Source organism: Peromyscus eremicus, chromosome 4 (assembly GCF_949786415.1).
Source record: "Peromyscus eremicus chromosome 4, PerEre_H2_v1, whole genome shotgun sequence".
Taxonomy (NCBI): domain Eukaryota; kingdom Metazoa; phylum Chordata; class Mammalia; order Rodentia; family Cricetidae; genus Peromyscus; species Peromyscus eremicus.
In genome coordinates, this window is record NC_081419.1 from 142064850 (window position 1) to 142084448 (window position 19599).

At 52.3% G+C, this 19599-nt stretch overlaps 1 protein-coding gene across 1 annotated transcript in view; it reads right to left on the reverse strand.

Annotated features, from left to right (window-relative positions):
• The window catches only part of Nfatc2 (nuclear factor of activated T cells 2), a 114592-nt gene that overhangs the window by 13005 nt on the left and 81988 nt on the right, over positions 1-19599 (reverse strand). The window contains exons 7-9 of the mRNA XM_059261967.1: positions 15520-15575; positions 14804-14930; positions 12025-12720 (exon numbers count right to left, since the gene is read on the reverse strand). Of these exons, the coding sequence (XP_059117950.1) occupies positions 12025-12720; positions 14804-14930; positions 15520-15575 (879 nt within the window). The remainder of the gene's footprint in view (positions 1-12024; positions 12721-14803; positions 14931-15519; positions 15576-19599) is intronic.

Below are 19599 nucleotides of genomic sequence, written 5' to 3' on the forward strand. Positions count from 1 at the left end.
ACCAGCTGCCTCAGGCTGACCACGTGTGGACTAGAATTCTGAGTCACCCAGTGCTGCAAACCAGAGGCCTCGGGAAGCTAGCCCCAGCAGCAGCCAGCAGCCAGACAACTTACATGCAAGGCTCAGAGCTTCTGAGAAAAGTACCTTGCTCCAAACTGTCCCCGGCTCTCAGGATGAGTAAACCCAGCAGCTCTGAGCCTCCGATTTCAAGTGAGCCCGAGGTGCTAGCCAGGCAATGGCATCCTGCTGGTGAGAGTGGGCGGAACAGCTTGCACCAAGCCCCGAGGTGGTGAAGGAACCACCTACCTTCAGCTGTGCCCTAGAGGGATGTACATCTGCAAGATCTAAGCAACACAGGACAGTGCTGTGGGGCCCAACTCGGGCACCCTCTGAGCCCAGCACCCTTATCTCTTACCTACCCATGCCTACCAGGCACCTCGGGTAGACGATGTTTTCAATAACCTAGATCTCTGTCCAGGGGCCTAAAGGGCAGGGTTGTGTGTCGGGTGCACAGGAGATGCCACTTGGGAGATGGATAGCTGGCCAGTCAAGCTCACCTTTGGAGTATCTAGAAGCATGGCATACAGGTCTTGTGCAGGCCTCATACTTGGATATATGTCACCCCATTTTGTCCCATCTGAGACATGTTAGCAAGAACCAGTGTGCACACTCGACTTTGGATAGGTCAGAGTAAGACCCTGGGCACATGCCTAGTAACAGCCTGGAAGGTAGGTCCTCGTAGTATGTCTCCACCCACAGGGACTCTGTCTGTCTGTGTCTGTCTGTCTGTCTCTGTGTGTGTGTGTGTGTGTGTGTGTGTGTGTGTGTGTGTGTGTGTAGGTGTATATGGAGACTGGAGATGAATCTCTGGTATTGATGCTCAGGGCTGTCCTTGGATGCTTCCTGGTCATAAGGCAGAGGATGGTACCCTGAGCTTTAGGCCACACCATTCATCTGTTTGACTAGCTCTTTTCCTTGACTGTGCTAAAGGGCGCATGATCTAAGGTTGACCTAAAACTCAGTGGAATTCTGGGAGCCAGAGAGCTGGCTTAGTGGAGGGCCACACAAGCAGAAGACAGAAGAGGACCAACTGGTTCCAGGACCCACAAGGGGTCTAACAAGTCACCACAGCTTATGTATTATATCCCATAAACAGTTGACACAAGTGTGTCACGGCTAGACAGAAACTGATATAGGGGATAAGGCCCAGGGAGAGACCTGCTCTGGTGTGAGGAAGCCCCGATAGCCCCTGTGGGCCACAGGCCCACGGGAAAGAATGGACATCTCAGCAGATGGGACTATGAGTCAGAAAACCATGGCCCTGGAAGCCAACCCTACGTAGAATGGTACAGGGTGACAGGAGGGCTCCTGTGCCTAATGACACAGGGGAGTCTCTTGATGTCAGGGGAGAAGGGACCTTTCATTGGCCCTTAAACTTGGTGAACTCGGAACCCCTGGTGGGCTGTAAAAGCATGGGCTGAGGCCCAACAGTATTGAGCCTGCAGGACAGAGTGGGGCCCTGCATGTCTTTCAAGCTCTGGGTGACCCTCTGCTGCCAGTTGGTGACTGTGTGGAGAGGATTACCAGAATCCCATTAAGTACAGAGCTTTTGGAAATGAATTTAGCTAAAGAGAACTCAGAACTGTTCACCAAAAGACTCTATTTAACATACACCAGTTAAGCAAAGAAATGGAAAGGTGTGAGGCTGGAGAGATGGCTCAATGGTTGAGAGTGTGTACATCTCTCCCAAAGACCTGAATTTGGTTCCCAGTACCCACCTTAGGCAGCTCACCCTGTAACTCCAGCTGCGAGAATCCGACGCCCTCTTCTGGCTCCTGTGGGTACCTGCACTCATGTGCACATACCCACGTATACACAAAGAATAAGAAATGGAAAGGGGTATCAGTGGCCTCTGTGACAGGGCAGAGCAGTGAGCGGCTTTGTTACTGATGCAACCACCTCATGAGATGAGCCTGTTTCCAACACTGGAAGCGTGCACACTCCATTACCAAGCAACTCCACAGGCAGGTGAGACATGACTCTGGACACACATACCAGGAGGAAAAGAAAAATTCCAGACAGCGCTGTCTCTAACAGCAAGGAGAAAGCACCTGGAAACAGCAGCAGGATGGGGAAGTGAGCAGTGTGGCGGAATACTACAAGGCTGGAAAAAAAAGGTGTGTGTTGGGGGGAGGGGGAATTGCCGCATCACCTAAGGTGGGGAGCAAAAGCAAATTCCAGGAAACTCCGTGGAGAAGGCAGCTTGGCAGGAGCGTTCTCAGGCCTGACAACCAAGCGCACAGTTCAGACACCTGATCCGAGACAAAAGGAAACCACATGCATGGAACTCAGGGAGTGAAGGGTGTGTTGAAGACATGCAGAGTCCAGGTACCATGCTTGCCCGAAGCCCAGGAGCTGCCACGCTGATGAGGCAGGCTGGACGCCATCATGGCTGGATCGGTGCCAGCTGCTCACTGATAAGGAATACCACACACAAACCCTGGAAGATTATACAGCTCAGCCACCTCTTACAGAGAGCGAGATGTCACAGAGTGGGGCAGGGTGGGACTACGTAGAAAGTGACCTGACACCAGGCTGGCCAGACTCTGCACTCTGCTTGGACCCAGGATGAAATATATACATCACACACACGACAATGTAACTAACATGTAATATGTAAAATACATATTCTTGAGTATATATTACAAATGCTGTGTTATCTATAACGAGCGTTCACAGAGCAATTGAAACTGTGAATGCTGCTTTTTATGTGAAAATTTTCTCACTTTCAGCAATGACAGTGGTAAAAGTAGGAAATTTTTTTAAAAGTCCTTAGGTTTTGGAGACGAGGTCAGGGAGCCCAGGCTAGCCTCAGACTCCCTCTGTAAACCAGTGATGATGCTGAACTCCCGATCCTCCTGCCTCTACCTCACCAGTCTGGGCTGGCTGGCAGACACACCCACCATGCTTGTCATGGGCTGCTGAGGTGGAGCCCAGGGCTCCCTGCGCTCCGCTGACTGAGCCACATCCCCAGGCTCTTTTAGAGAGTCATGACTGAGGGGGCTATGTAGCCAGACAGCTTTTTCTAAACAAAGAGGGGCTCAGCGGGGAGAGGGACTCTGGTTTAAATTTGCACTCAAGGAGTATCAATTGGTAGTATGCGATTTTGATTCTTACTTGTTCATGTAGTTGATAAAACATGCAAGCCTTCGTCTACACACATGCCTCTTTCCTGCCTGAAGCCTCGGGCACATCACTAAGCAGAGGAAGACAGGGTAGGAAGTCCTTATTTAGATCCAACCGAAGACAAGGGACAAAAGGACCTGCTCAAATCGGCCATTCAAATCTTAAAACATCAATTATGTTAAGGCCATGGGTTCATAATGGCTCCAAATAAGTCTCACACACACAACTCCAACTGATCACCAGGGAAGGATGTTAACAAACCGACCTATTATTTTTAAAATGGTAAATAATGGAGAAGAATCAGGGCATTCATCTGGACTTCCCATCCGTCTGAATTCTCCCATTGTGGGCGCAGGGAAGTTTCCCCTTATAGCTGTTTTCCAGCTTACCGGAGAGGAAGGGTTGGCTGGAGGGGAACAGAGCATCACCCAGCGCAGTTAGTGTCCCAGGGGATTTGTGGGGGGACGCATTCCCTAGCAAGCACTACTAACCTTCCAGGACAGAGGCCACCTGAAGTCCCACCCCTCCCAATGAGGATACACCACCTTCTGTGTCTGTCAATAATGCTAACATAAGTGACCTCCAGAGGCAGAGGACCAGGCTGAACCCCACCCCCACCCCCACTGGAACAATAGAGACAGAAAGAAACTGGGCCAGGAGAAACTCCATAGGACAAGTCACCATGTTCATGTTTCTTGCAGTAAAAATGGTTGACTAAATGCTGTGATGGACCCATCCTTATCAAACATTTGGGGAGCTGTTTAACAGAGGAGCAATGGAGCAGTGTGGGGTAAGTCAGACTTAGAAAAAAGGCCGCCACTCTCTTGAGCGAATTCTAATGCAAACGTATGATAAAATCATAAAAGCAAACAAGATGGTCTGGGAGACGGCCCAACAGTAAAGTTCCTGCTGCATGCAGGACCCAGAACCTATGTAAAAAGTCTGGACATGCTGGCATACACCAACAGTCCCAGTCCTGGGAAGACAGGTGGATCCCTGGGGTTCGACTGCAGCCAGATCCATGAGCTCCAGGTTCAGTGAGAGACCCCGACTCAAGAAATGTAAGGTGACAAGTGAGGGAAAGACTAGATACTGACCCTCTGACCTCCAGGGACATAAGAGCAGGGGGAGGGAGAGAGAGAGAGAGAGAGAGAGAGAGAGAGAGAGAGAGAGAGAGAGAGAGTCTAAGGTCCTCCAGCCATGAGGAGGAAGGCAGCAGGGGTTGACAGAGGCAGTGAGGGGCTTCCAAGGTCCCCACGTGTGCGGGTCCTGCCTTAGGCAGTCACAGGGTCAATGATGCTTCTGAAGTGAATCACAAATTTAAATGGCTATGGGTCCCCATGGGAATGTGACCAAGGCCAGCCAAGCACAGGACAACCAGCAGATGCTAAGTAGCCAGCCAACCCCAGTCTTCCACCACGATGCAGGAGGCAAGTGGTGGGGGTGTGGATGCAGGTGAGTGGCTGCTGTTACAGGAGACCACTATGCCTGGGGCCTGCCTTGCCTTTGACTCCTGATAGCTGCCGAGTGGAATGTGGGCTGAAAGGAGCCAGATCCTTGGCTTTTCCAAGGGACACTGGAAACCTATTTTCTGTACAATTCCCCACTTCCTTAATGCTGACATCTAATCTAAAAACAAAAACACTGTGTGGGTAGGCCAAGCAAAAGTTTCAGGCTAACTGCACCCAGGGAACACCAGTGCTCCCCCCCCCACACACACACACATCTGAGAGCTGACTACAACCCAATCCATGTGTTAGGAAGACATGGAGAGAACTATTTAAAATCAGTTTGGGGTCAATTCATTTTTAGGTGCCCAATAAAGCTGAGAATTAAAAGACCCCATCAACTCCCAGAAATCTGTAAGCACCAGCCGCTGGCCAGTCCACAGGCATTCTACCATCCTCCATTTACACAACAGAACCTCCACTTAGTCGAGACTTGGAAAACCAACAGCCAGGGAGTGTCCCTCCAGCTTTTCTGGGACAGCAAAATCGAAGGGCCACAGATGAAACTCATTTGTTAGTTCACAGCACGCACTTCAGTCCAAAGTGCCTGCAGCCAATGGTCCTGCCACAATCTCAAGCTGGGTGCCCCACACTGGATGCCATGGGAGCCAGGGCCTGTCTGCTCTGCTCACCTGCCCAGAGATCTGGCTCCAAAGACGTATAGAGGGTGAAACAGACATCAGTCCAAGCCCGACAGGCTTTGTGCCTGAGGACCGGAGCAGACACCGCTCACGCCCGACCCTGAGTGTCTTCACCTACAGACACAGAACGGATGGTGTGGATGAGCAAAGCAGGCCTGGCCCTTCCTTTATAAATGGTCTCAATGTGATGGATCCCCAGATCAGTAAAAAATTAAAGAGGTGTCAAAAACACCATGGGAAAGAGCCAAGTCGATGGTTTAATCATTCCCCAAGACCCAAGCCCTTCTCCAGGTGCTAAATCCAAGTCCAGCGCATGCATCCAGGGCAAGAAGCAAGTCCAACAGAATGGTAGAGGGCAAAGACCAAACCCAAACAGCAGCTCTGTGGGATGGGAAAAACCTACAAATTCTTCACACAAGAGGCACAGGGTGGGGGCTCAGCCCCTGGGAGAGCAAAATTCCACCAGCTGCCCAAAGTGAATTTACGGCTGGGGAGGAAAGAGCAAAGAAAAGTATAGAAGGAAGATTCGTCTAACCACTGGCCAGTCAGATCCTAGCCTGGAGCCCCTTTTTGGGGTGTGCTTGTACCCAGAGAGGTAGGCTACAGCTAGAGCATATATTTGAGGGAAATAAATAGGTATTTATACATTACATAAACACACAAGACTACTTTAGGTGTGGCCTGGGAGATGGGCCCAGCACAGTCTACAACACTCTGTGTCGTGACACCCCAGGTTTCCCCGGAGTGGCTGTAACATCTGCCCTGATTCAAGTGAGGTGCCAGGGGCTCCTGCACACCGTGCTCACTAAGACACAGCGGCAGCTGGGCCCTTCTGCCTCTGTCCTAATAGGAACTGAAGTATAGAGAGGCCGCTGTGACTCCCTTTGTCCAGCCAACCCCCTTTTCCCACTCGTGACTGCAGGGAAACAGCCTGCGAGGAGGTGGCTGAAAACATCTACCTCGCAGAATCCCAGAGAGAGGTAGAGTTTGCTGGAGTCCGGCATCAGCAGCTGAGGGCAGCTTCGTGTTGTGAGCCAGAAGCTCGGAGTACACAGAGAATGAACTGAAGGTCTAAACGGCACAACAACGTGAGGTACTAACGGGCAGGGTGGAGGTACACTGAGGCACAAAATCGAGCCACTGCTGGGAGAGGAGAGACTCAGGTCCACTACAGGCTCACTTAAGTGACCCGCAAATGGTAACCCTCGTCATCTTGGTGGGTTTGCCTGGGCACAGGTGGGGTTTTCTGAACTTTGGAACTTTTTTAGGAGCCTTTGCTTCTCAGAATAATCTTGAGCATCGGAAGCCATCTTCACCACAGAGGGGGTACCACAGAGAACAGACATCCAGGGAGGAAGCACAGTCAGAACCTCTAGACATGACAGACCCCAAACTGAGACTGGGCCCATGAGCCAGAACGGGCCCTGCTTGCCATGGGACAGGTGTGTAAGACACTGTCCTCGATGTTCATGACAGCAACTGATCTCGCACTGCCCGTGCATAGGGAGTGTGTGTTGCTGCTTCTGTAGAAGGTGAGGAACTCGGATCAGCATCTGTTAATGGCCCAGGACTCAGGACCCAGGACAAAGGTTCCCAAGGTGAATGGCACTGTCCCCAAGGCACTGGCCTTAATTCTTTACAAGAGAAGGGGTGAAAACCAAAACCAAAAACCAAAACCAAAACAAACAAACCAACAAACCCTCACTTACTGCAGGTCCTCATACCCGTAGAGGGTGGTGGTACATAAACACAGTCTGTTCGCAATGCCTGTGTCCCACGGCTCAGAGACTAAGAAAACAACATCAAAATCAGAAAGAGGACAGGGGATGTAGCCCTGGGGTAGAGCACTTGCCTGGCATGTACAAAGCGCTGGGTTTAAATCCCAGTATGCACTCCCGTACACAAAGCTATGAGGATCCAGGCTGTAATTTTGGCGTGACCCACTTGTAACACAACACTATTGATTTGGGGGTGGATGTTAATATAGTTCAATATTTAAATATAGTGGAAAATACTGTCTTCATCCAATGTCTACGGCTCATGCATTTTCTATGAAGAACACGAGCTGAACAGCTTTCAAAACAGCGCTTCCCACGCCCATAGATGCTTGCTCACATGTGTGCATGACGTAGGCTGTCCCCACAGGTCATGTCCAGGCTCTGGCCAGCACCAGACCACATCCTCTCTCCCCAGGAGGCAGAAAGACATCAAGGATGCCTGTTGAGTTGGGCCCCTGCTCCTTCTGCCCCCACAGTCTCCTTCCTGTGGCTCAGACCCGAGGGTGCACCCATGCCCCCAGGGCCTGTGGTGGACTTGGTGGTGAGCTGACCTAATGACCCTCAAACCACAGTTCAGCTGTGGCATCAACATGGTTCCTAGGAGGCATTATCAACGGTGAGAGTCACAGGTGACAGTCACTTCTGAGTCCCCTTTCCCTGGCATGGCTCCCAAGGGCCTGCATCCAGGCACAGAACCACAGCCCCTCTGTGTTCACACTAAGGAAGTGGTGGAGGTTAACCTACACTCTTGCCCTACTTTGGCCCTTCTAGATGCGTCTCGAACAACCCAACTTGGGGAAACATGCTCACCTCAGCTCCATCTCCTTCCTGCTGGGGATTCACCTTCACCAAAGTTAGCTGTATCTAAAATGAATGTGCATCCCAGGCACACACTCTGAGAGTCTCAGACTACAGACCATATCGGGCCCTATGAACACTTCGTATTATCTAAATGTGCAAACCCGTGAAAACAATTTACAAACTAGACCACTGACAATAAAAGAACCATTATAGGAAAAATTGTGTAAAACTGTTTCTTTCCAGAATTTTCCATCTAATATTTTGGACTGAAGTTGAAAATAATAACCTGAAACTGAAGAACAAAAATTCAAAGATAAGGGGGGGGGTGACTGTAAACTTTTGGTTGTCCTGGAAATGACACGTAAACTTGACTCTCTCCTTCCAACCCTTGTCTCCCTCACGTCTGTTTCTCAAAGGCAGCCAGAGCCACCTTTTCCAAAAATACCTAGATTACCGCTGCAGAAAACCCCCAACACCACCTGCTGCTCTGACCTCAAGGCCACCATCACCTGCTGTTCCCACTCCAGGAAATGCTCTCCCTTCAGACCTCCCAGCTGCCATCCAGCTCCCAACCTGTGTGACTTCCCTCATTTATCACCATTCACTCCCTCAGACATTGGCATCTATACTTACATCTGTCCCTGAACAGAACAAAAATGCCCCAAGACAAGGCTTGTTTCTTATCTTGCACCCCCACCGCCCCGTCCCCAAAACGCCTAGGGCAGAGCCTGGCTCAGGAGGAGCCAGCAAATACTTGGGCATCTGGGCATGAACGGTGGGAGAGATCAGGGGCCAAGGACCCAGGGGGATGAAGTGGGAGGACAGGGAGAGCTGGAGAGGACGGAGGAGGGACTCAGGTACTGGAGCAGCAGTACTGCGTGCAGCCTGAACTACCCAGGTACAATCTGGAGCTTTAGGATGAGAGAGTAGGTCCACCAGTCAGGACAGAGCAGGTCAGCATTTAGGGACAACATGTCAAGGGCAGGTGAAGGGAACCCACTGCATCTGGAATGTCACACATTTCCCGTTTCAAGGAGACTTTTGTAAGCATCTTCACCCACCAGAGTAGGATAAGTAGATGAGCTCTTGGCCCAAGAAGGAACAGGGCCAGAATAGTCAAGAGCATGCAGGAATGCAGCCCAGAAGAGGGGCACTTGGTCATGGGCCAAGTTTGGAGACACTAGGGTATGGAGCTCCTTGGACCCAGGGGAGAGGCTGGGCAAACTTCCAAGGCCAATGTTTGCCTCTGTGCAGAGATTCATGTCCACTATCCCCTGCTCACACACTGCCAGTGTGTGGCCTATGTTCTGGGCTACCAGCTGTGGCTTCATGGAGAGAGACCCCCTTTAATGACAGCTGAAAGGACCCCAAACCCAGTCACCCTCAGGCAGACAGAAGCATGTCTTGAGTCTATATGTCTGCTTTAAACCCCAAAAAACAGATCAAGAACCCTATGCCACAGAGGAACGTGTGCAGGGTCCTGGGTGTATGGCCAGGCCTCTCAGGAGGACCCAAAGCCCTGGCAGCCAAGAGCTAAACTGCATCCACATTTTCTGAGTTCACCCTGGAGCACAGCAGGCCACACCGAGCAGAGCTTTGGGAACAAAGTAAGCCAAGCCCCAAACAAACTGGCCAGTGACACAGTGCGGCCTTGGGGACACATGGCTCAGACCCAGGGGTAAAGCATAAATGGAGAAGCCTGAATATAGCATTTGAGGGACCAGCGCTGGGCTGCAGGATCAGACCTGCTGTGGGCCACACCTCCAGGGCTGTGTGGGCTGGCAGAGGACAGAGACCCTGAGAATCGCTTCCCTCAAAGTGTGTAGTACACTGCTGTGTAGGAAGTGCCAGGCACCTCCTGGTCTTATAGATTTTTTTTTTTTTAATGTCAACCAGGACAGTCAAGGCTCTGAGAAGTCCTACAACAACCCAACCTTTTCATCTTTTAAAGCCACAGAATCTTCCTGCAGAGGATTCTCCCCAGTTACCAGGGTGGGGGGGATGAGGGGGCCACACACACACTGTGAAGAGGTACTGAAGAAAAGCCTCCTCCTGCCGGGGAAGGCATCTGTGCTCAAACCTCTCCCTGTCTGAGGGCTGAATCATGTTGGGGGAGGGGAGCTCACCCCAACACACCTGTGAGCCTGTCTGTGTCTAGAAAGCCATCTCTGGAGGCCCCACAAGGCCCCCACACCCAGCTGCTTCCTCTGTAAGCCATCCCATTTGTACGTCTGTGACTGTGGCGGACACAGGGGACCACCTCTGACCCATCCAGGCGTCTCCCTGCAGTTCCATAACTAAGGTGACTGGCATTCATCGTTAATGCAGGGCCATGGTGAGGACGGGAGGGGCCGGCACATCTCTGTTCCCAGAGACCAAACCAACCCCTCCCCAGAGGCTTCTGGGAAACACCTGCCCTGTTCAGACACCTAAAGCACCTTGCCTCCAATGGGGTCAGTCCCCCGCCTCCACATGGAGTGAGGCCAGTTCCACTCAGGGCTCTGGGAGCGGCTGCCATTGGCTGCTGCTCTGTTGAGCTCTCTTTGCCAACAACCCTCTTTAAAGGAAGCAGCAAGGCTGGTTCTCACCGGGACGTCTAGCAGTCACAGATGAGCGTGCCCAGGTCACCTCCCAGCTCTCCGTCACTGGCGCACTTGAGCACTAGGCTCCATTGGTTCTTCACACAGCATTGCTATTGGGTTGGTCTGCCCAGACCTGTGGGGCAGCGCTTTAGAAAGGATCCCAAAAGGTCTCTGGTTGAACTCTTTGGCTGATAGTTCCATCAGAGAGACGGAAGCTGTTAGAAGTCTCAGAACACCCAGGTAGCCAGTCTGGACAAGACTTCAAAGACTCTGAGCAAACACAGCATAATTTCCTGTCACCCACATATCTGCCATCAGTCCCAGGCTCTACAGTAACCACAGCAACCGTTCTAGAGCACCCTACCTTGGTCCCTGCTGGGCTCTTGGGAGTTAGCAGTCCTAAGTTATTGTGCTTTCAGGGGTAGGATGGACATCCTCAATCCAAAAATCCAAAACTCTCTAAAATTCAAAACTTGAGTATCAAAATGATTCCTAGGAAGTTTCAAATTCTAGATTTCTCCAGATTTCAGATTTGGGGGTTAGGGATGTAGAAATGATAACACAGTGTTGCAGAGTATCCCCAAACCCAAACCACGTTTGTCCTGGAGGTTCTGGATGCAGGACACTCCACCAGGTATCAGATGCTACTGCCCACGAGCTGTGAGCTGGAGCTGGGGGCAGGGAGCAGCTGGCCACTTAGAGTTTCTTCCTCCGATTCAGAAACCTCCATCCCAGATTTCTGATTTTCTGAACCCTCACAAGGAAGAGAAGTCTCCTCTGCCTGCCCCACCCTCTCTGCCTCCTGGGTGCACCTTACTCATCTCAGGCGAGTGTGGCCTCCCTCAGAGCCCAATCAACCCGACTCAGCTGCTCTGACAAGCCATGCCTCTGCCCAGGCCATGTACCCACAAGCTGGGGGCACCTTCCCACAAAGCCTTTTTTCCACCCTCTCCCTGGCCCTGCCATCCCATCAGCTGAGCTCGCCCCAGCGGAAGCCCATTGCTACCCCCCATCAATGGTCCCTGTGTCCCAGCAGCACGTGCCAGAGCTGCCCGCAGCCCCCATTCAGGCTCCTGATAGAGCCCCTTTCAAAGCTGGGCTCCTTCCTCGCTCTCTGCCCCTCCCCCATGCACAGAAGAGGGGCATAAAGTGGGATTTTCCTCCACACGAAAGAAAGGACTCTTCCTTCCTCTCTGTTTTCCTGCCGTCCATCTAAATCTGGCCACGGAAAGAGTATGGACGTGGTGAGACAGACCCAGTTCATGACCTCAGGGGACACTCCGGTGGCCAGAACTCCCTTCATTGGCTTTTTCTACTAGAGTGTGTGTCGGGGGGGGGGGGGAGGACAACTGTGACTGCCAACACCCACCCCAAGCTCCCACAGGGAGATGGTGGTGTGACACTAAAGGTTATCTTATATCAGCCCTCAGGTTAAAATGGAGATACTGAAGCCCAAGGAGGTGGCAGGGTAGAATGGGCCACATGGGGGCTTCCAGGACAGGGACACGGAGTAAGCACAGCATCTTACCGTCATCCAGGTAGGTCTGGTCCAGGTTCTGTTCCTGTTTGATTGCCACTCCAGTGGGCATAGCATCCTTCTGGTCACTGACTGGGGGTCCGTTTTTGGTAGCTCTTTGGCTCAAGGCAGTCTGTTGTTGGATGACCGTGGGGTAAGAGCCTGGGCTCAGCCTCTGACCTTGGTTGATGGACGGTGGGACAGGCCTGGCAGAGCTGGGGCCAAAGTTTTCACAGTACATGATATGCTGGAACTCCTGGTGCCCCCCGCCACGGAGCTGCTGGTTTGTGGGCGAGTAGTGAATCACAGGTGAGGCCTGCTGGCTAGCGGAGGATGTGTGTGGCAGGGTGGATCCTTGCCCCTGGCCCTGAGAACCAGCATGCACCAGCACAGAGCGGTGGGCATCGGCCAGGCCCAAGGGTGCTGCCAGGAGAGCTGGCTGCTGGTAGCCCAGCAGGCCTGGACTCAAGCTCTTGCTCCTCTGGTAAAGAGCCGCCGCAGGGCTCTGCTGCTGGTAGCGGGCATCGGGGGATGAGAGCCCCGAGCGGAACTGTTGGCAGGGGGCCATGGTAGCCACAAGACAGGAAGGGGACTCGGCCAGCATTGGGTGCTGTGGGTAATATGGCTGGCTCCCCAGGCCTCCATGGGCAGGGCTGCAGATCAGAGAAGGGTCATACTCATCACTGGGCTCCGTCTTGATGGCAGGGACTGTGGGAGAGAAAAGCACAGGAATGCGTGCTGAGTAAACAGCGGCCAGAAGCCTGGCTTTGGGAAGCCGAGTGGGCAGGAGCATGGCTGGTCTGTCGCTCGTTAGCCTTGGACCATAAGATCCCCCCCCCCCCCGAATTGTCTTCAGGTGAAACTTGACCTCGGTAATGCCCTTGAACTACAAGCTTTGTCGGCTGCGGATGGGTAGAGGGTAGGCTTGACTCAGGGCCTGAGTCTGCTCTGCCTCGTTCCTCAAGGTGGGCGCTGAGAGGAGAAAGCTGTAGTGACTCTCCTCCTCTTGACCCATCTGTCCCCATCATCTAGTGACTCTCCTCCTCTTGACCCATCTGTCCCATCATCTAGTGACTCTCCTCCTCTTGACCCATCTGTCCCATCATCTAGTGACTCTCCTCCTCTTGACCCATCTGTCCCATCATCTAGTGACTCTCCTCCTCTTGACCCATCTGTCCCATCATCTAGTGACTCTCCTCCTCTTGACCCATCTGTCCCATCATCTAGTGACTCTCCTCCTCTTGACCCATCTGTCCCATCATCTAGTGACTCTCCTCCTCTTGACCCATCTGTCCCATCATCTAGTGACTCTCCTCCTCTTGACCCATCTATCCCATCATCTCCCCACTGTGTTCCTCCTACTGGACACTGTCCAACACAGTCAGCCGTGTTCAGTCTTCACTGCCAACTTGACAGGATCTAGAGTCACCTAGGAGACATGCCTCTGGGTATGCCTGTGACGGGGTTTCTGTGTGGGGTGAGCACAGCATCACCCCATGGGCTGGGTTCCTAGCCTGAACAAAAAGCATCTGTCTCTCTGTTTCCTGACTGGGATGCACGGTGACCCACCGCCTCCCGCTCCTGTCAAACCTTCCCCACCGTGAAAGGCGGTGTCTCCTCTAAAGGTCAAAAGAAAACCTTCGTCCCTCACGTTGCTTTTGCCAGGTATTGATCATACCAAGGAGAGAAGCAGGCAACCCCTGCCCAACGCCTCCATCACCAGGTTCGGGAAGGGGGACAACTTCACTAATGGGCGAGAGGATTGTCAGCAAGTGTGAGTAGGGCAGCCCCCGGAGAGTCAGGGTTGGAGGAGGCGAGCAGGACTACAAGTCTGACTCCAGGTCCCCAAGACCACTTCTGCAAATGCCATTCAAAGGCCAGCATCTCAGTTCTGGACAGCCAGAGACCTGAGGGGTGGACCTTCTGAGGTCCTGATCCACCAGCTCAGCACTGACACTCAGCCCAGGGAGGCCTTGCTACTGCAGACACTGGGAGAACACCAGAAAGCAGAGGACACAGCCTCCTTGCTGAAACCCAAAGCTCTGCATTGGACCAGGTTCTCCCTGCAGCTTTGGGGCCTATGGGATGCCACGTCTGCTCCCGACAGCATGTCACATCAGTCCTCATGGTGGCATCCTCACAGGAATCACACAAGTCTACCATGCACCTTGCTGAAGCTGGGCCCACTCAGGTCAGATGTGTGGACCAATCAGAGACAGTGGAGCTCTGGGGGTTTCAGGGCTGGGATTACGGGTTTACACCCCTTTCCTAGCCTGGAGGGATGGAGGGGTGGGCTTTCCCAAGGGTGAGTCAATCTGTTCTGTAGCTGCTGTCATTACTTAACCTATCGGTTACCTTGGGGTTGTCACTCTGTGAGAGGTTAGTTCCACTTTCTTGGGCCTACAGAATTTCATGAATGAGACCTTCTGGTCTAGCTGTGCCTCAAGTAACTCCACCCATGTGCGGACAGTCAAGGACCCTGAGAATTCTAGAGCATGTCCACCTTGACCCTGAATGTGATCAAACCTAGGACAGGGAAGGACAGCAAGAGACATCTGCTTAGCCAATGCCCCACCACCAAGGACAACATGGATGACATGGCAGCTGGTATCAGTGTGTTACATGGGGAGCTATTCTTACAGGGAAGTACCTTCCAACCCAAGAGAAAACGGAGGCTCAGAGGGTGGGAGTCACTTGGCCCAGGTAACCGAGCTGGGAGCAGATGTGGGAATCCCGAGCCCTTGGTCAGTGTTGTCTGGGAACCTGAGGGGTGTCAGGGAGAATGTCTCACCTGGGTGGTAGGTAAAGTGTTGTGGCTGACTTCGTTTTCTCTTTCCATTGATGACGTAGAAGTTCACTTTCACGGGTACGCGGATGTGCTTGTTCCGATACTCGGGGATCTCAACAAAAAGCATGTTCTAGAAGGAAGCAGTTGTCAGGAACTTGACCATATACATACAGCATGCTAGGATTCCTACCGCGATCCCAACCAAGTCCACCCAGGCCCACCTACAGCAAGCGGGCCATCTGGCTTCCTTCCCTACATTTAAAGAGAAATTTGATGGAAGGGAATTTAACTTTTCATCTCAGCAAGGGAAGTTGATCTAGCAGAGTGTGTAAAGATGTCACGGTCACAAACCAAAGGGCCTGGGGCTCGGTAAGTGGCCAGCTCACTAAATGCGGTTTGTACTTGCTAAGTGACTATGAAGTTCACTAGAGAGAGGAGGGAGGGAGAGAGGGAGGGAGGGAGGGAGGGAAGGAGAGAAAGGGAGGGAGAGAGTGAGAGGGAGGGAGAGAGTGAGAGGGAGGGAGGGAGGGAGAGAGTAAGAGGGAGGGAGGGAGAGGGAGGGAGGGAGGGGGTAGGTTAGGAAGGGGTAAGGGGGAAGAGAAAAAAGAAGGAAGGAATAGAGAAAAGGGGGAGGAAATAAAGAGGGAGGGAGGGGAGGGGGAGGGGGAGCAGGGGACAGAGACCTCAGTGGGGACTCTGGGGCTGTCGTGGGAGCTTACAGGCTGGCTCTTGTCTTTATCCACCGTGGCTTCCATCTCCCAAACCTGCTGCCCATCTGGAAAATACAAAAACAACAGCCTTTGAAGGAACCAGGAGAAGCCAAAGATGTAGGACAGAGCCCCCAGCCCACGGTCCCCATCAAATCCCCTCAGGGAGGTGTGTCAGAGTGCGGGTGTGTGCGTGCGGGGGGGGGGGGGGGTGCGTGCGGGGGGGGGGCGAAGAGAATGTGTGTGTGAGAGAGTTGTGTATGTGTGAGAGAAATGTGTGTGTGTGAGAGAGATTGTGTGTGAGAAAGTTGTGTGACAGGGAATGTGTGTGTGAGAGAAATGTGTGTGTGTGAGAGAGATTGTGTGTGTGTTATGTGTTTGAGAGAGTTGTGTGTGAGAGAGAGGGGGAGGGAGGGAGAGAGTGAGAATGAGAGTGTGTGTGTCCACATATTCAAACAGTTCTTTTTGCAGGGGAGAAACGTGTTGCCAACAGAAAACAGCACAGAAAGAGCGAAAATTCGAGGAACCGCAGACTCCACACCATAATCTCTTCCAATCCAAACGCCTGTTTCTCTGTCTTAAAATAAAGTCACCGTTCTCCATGGCACCTGATTACATTTGTCTATTTCCGAAAGGTCCTCAACCCCAAGGCTGTCTCGGGAGCCTCCTTATGGTCCTGGCTTGTCACCATCGTCCCCTCATCTGGGAACACAGGTGGTTTAGCTACCTCACTCTAAATCGGGACAGAGCAGGTGACCTGAGGGTGCCTGACTCATGGGTCACCAGGAAGTGAGGGAACCCCTAAGCCCATTCTGCGCTCCCACGTGAGTCACGATCGTGAGTGGCTGAGATGACTCTGCTCAGCAGTGGCCTCTCGTTCTCAGGGGCAGAGGGCCGCTCATTCCCCAAGTCTGAGGCCAGCAAACAGGGCCAAACAAAACTCTTCATTTTCAAATTATAGATTTCTCTCCTGACCACCTACACTGACCGCTGGGCAGTTTTCACTGAAACAAAACATTTCCATAAGGGCTTCCAGGGTGTTTGCGGAGCACGAATGCTGAACGATATTAAATGGTTTTATGAGAAAGGGAACATTCTCGAAACTAGTAAATGCTTGGAAAATGCTGAGTCAAAGTCCACTGGGTTCCTTGACTCGGCAGAGGCTCCAGCATGCTCACACTATGGTGGGCTGTGAGACAGAGCACACCCCAACATCTGGCCTCAGAACTCTATCTCTTTCGGGGCAAAGCCCCGAAAGTTAGTGTCTGCTGTAATCTCTTAGGACCCCCAACTCTGAGGGTTGGCCACGGAGATGTGGGTTGTGAGCAGCATTTGAACTTACTGGCCTAGGAACAACCCCCCCCCAAAAAAAAAAATCCCAACCTAACAAAAGTCCTGTAATTGCTACCAAGTCGGTGTTATTGGAGAGTCTCAGGATAAGGGATAAGCCAGAGAGCTCAGCGACAGCTTCAGTCCTGGCTTTGTGGTCCCATGAGGCACACGTCTAAACTTGGACTCTAGCAGCCACATAAGAGGCCAGGTACGGCCACACTTGTGCCTGTAACCCCAGTGCCGTAGGAGTGACTATGGGAGGACCTCTGAGGCTCACTAGCTGCCAACCTAGCTCTGGGTTGGGTGAGAGACACTGACTCAAAAAAAAAAAAAAAAGACAAAAAACAAAACAAAACAAAAAAGCAAAGGTGGCATGTGAGAGAGCGGGCACCCAAAGTCCTCCTCTGGCTGCCGCTATGGCACACACAGGTGTACGTGCCCACGCAGACACCACACTCCCAAAGTGAGATGCAGAGTGACAGAGAACACCCAACATCAGACTCTGGCCTCCTCATGTACACATACAGATGCAGGTGCTCACATACACATGTGTACACACACACACACACACACACACACACACACACACACACACACAGATAGCAGAGGAAGGTGGATACAGCCATTCTTCCTGGACTTAGAACCCTGTGGAAGGGACCAGATGACAGTCCTGGATGTCTACCGACCATGTTGTAAAAAAAAAAAAAAAAAAAAAGCCATAATGGGATGTACAAAAATGTCGTCAGCTGTAATGACTGCTGAGGGGACAGGAGAAGCCACTCCAGAGGCAGGAGAAATGGTGGCCAAATGGACTCCAAAGGCAAGTGGCTGGAAGCTGTCAACACCCAGCTCTACAGTGTGCAGAGGCCCAGACAGGACCAGTCAGGGGTCATCCTCACTTTTCCGTCATGTGCAGAGGCCCAGACAGGACCAGTCAGGGGTCATCCTCACTTTTCCGTCATGTGCAGAGGCCCAAAGACCAGGCTGCACAGCCAGGCTCCGGGTTCCAGCCTTGCTCACTGAATGCAGCGGGAATGCTGAGCCAGAAGCCCATGTGGGAAGCTGTAAGGAGTCCCCCGCTCTTGCTCAGCCTCTCACTGCCTGAGCTTAATTCCACATAAACCTCACTGCCTGGAGGAGCACTTGGGAGGCTGAGGCAGGGGCCAGCCTGGGCTACAGAATGACTCTCAAGAAACAGACCAAAAAGACTGAGAGGGGAGGAAGGAGGGGAGGGATACAGGTGGTTGGGTTCAAAGTTCATCCTTGGGAGGCGAAGACAGAATTCCTTGAAGAACTGTCAAGAAGTTGAGCTGATCCTTGACCTGTGGCACAGGAAATCCTGACATGCCAAATGGCAATGTTCATGAAAGGGTATCACATGGGTTATGCCAGATATGCTCTTTGGGTCGATGGACCCAGGAGAAAAGGACAGAGGCCTCACCCTTCGCTGATAGGCATGACTACCCAAGGAGGCGCTGCCAATAGGAGCTGAGCTTGAGGACAGTCTAGAAGTGAGTCAGCTCAGCGCCGTCAACAGGGGAATCTGAGGCTTGGAGGAAGTTCGTGTAAAGATACAAACTATTGAACCACAGCCTCCAAGCTACAGTCAAGCCCAAGCGAACAGTGAACCGGAAGAGGAAGGCGGCCAGCTCTGAGATGCTGAAGAAGGGCATCTGTGGGCAGGACCTTGAAGTCACCCCTGTGGCAATGACAGATTCTCTAGCCCTCCTCAGACCCTTCCTGCCTCCTGTCTGTGCCCCTTGCCACCAACACATCTCTGCCATGGACCTCAAGATCCTTATATACCAGCTCCTGCCTTGCTGCCCTGGGCACCATTCTTAACTAACTCTTAATGTCTGTCCAGGTCCCAAAATCTTTTGTCCCTCAGATTCCAAGCTGTTCCTCCAGACGCTGCCCAGAAGGCATGTCTGGCCTTCTCCCCACTAGCTAAGTTGAGTCCCAGTCAGAGAGGAGAGCACTGGTTAGGGTCACAGGGTTTGCAGAAGAGGAAGCCAGACTAGACCCAGCAGGATCGGGCAGCCCGGGCTGGGCACACCTGAGTGGCATTTCACCGCCCAGAGCTTAGGTGCCGGCTCCTGTCCTTAAGACTTGAGTTTCCTGGGGGTGCAGCTACGCAAGGCAGGGCCCTCTGGAGCTGGCAGGTGAGGGTTGTGGGAAGAACGTGGGTGTCAGAGGAAATGCCTGCCCACTCCAGTGCACTGGCGGACCTGTGTGGTGCACTGCCTAGAAGACTTTTTGGAAATACCCTGCAACAGTGCCAACTTCTCTCTGTCCCCTGCAGCATTCAGCCATTTTATTCCAAACTTTGAAACAAACAGACCTGGCCTGAAATCTTTGCTTGCCCCCAATTAGCTGTGTGGCCTTGGATAAGACGCTAAGTCTCTCTGTCTCTGATTTAAAACATGAGGGCACTGGAGCATTTACATCTCCTAGTGAGTACATAGATCCAAGTATCAGGCTCCGTCCGGCATTGCATAAGCACACGGTAGATGTTCACTGGGGACTGCTATGCTGGAGTACGCAGGTTATTTGAACACAGGCACATATCTCAACATGAGTTAAAACTGAAAATGCACGCATTTTAAAGTCAGAACCTAGCAAGAATTCTCTGTTTGCAATGATGAATGTCTACCTGCAGGGCTTGGCTGGAATCTACACAGGAAGGGTGCTGGGGTGGTGTCTCTTACATGAGACGGCAACATGGCTCCCTGCTGCTTTGCTTTGGAAAATGGGTCTTTT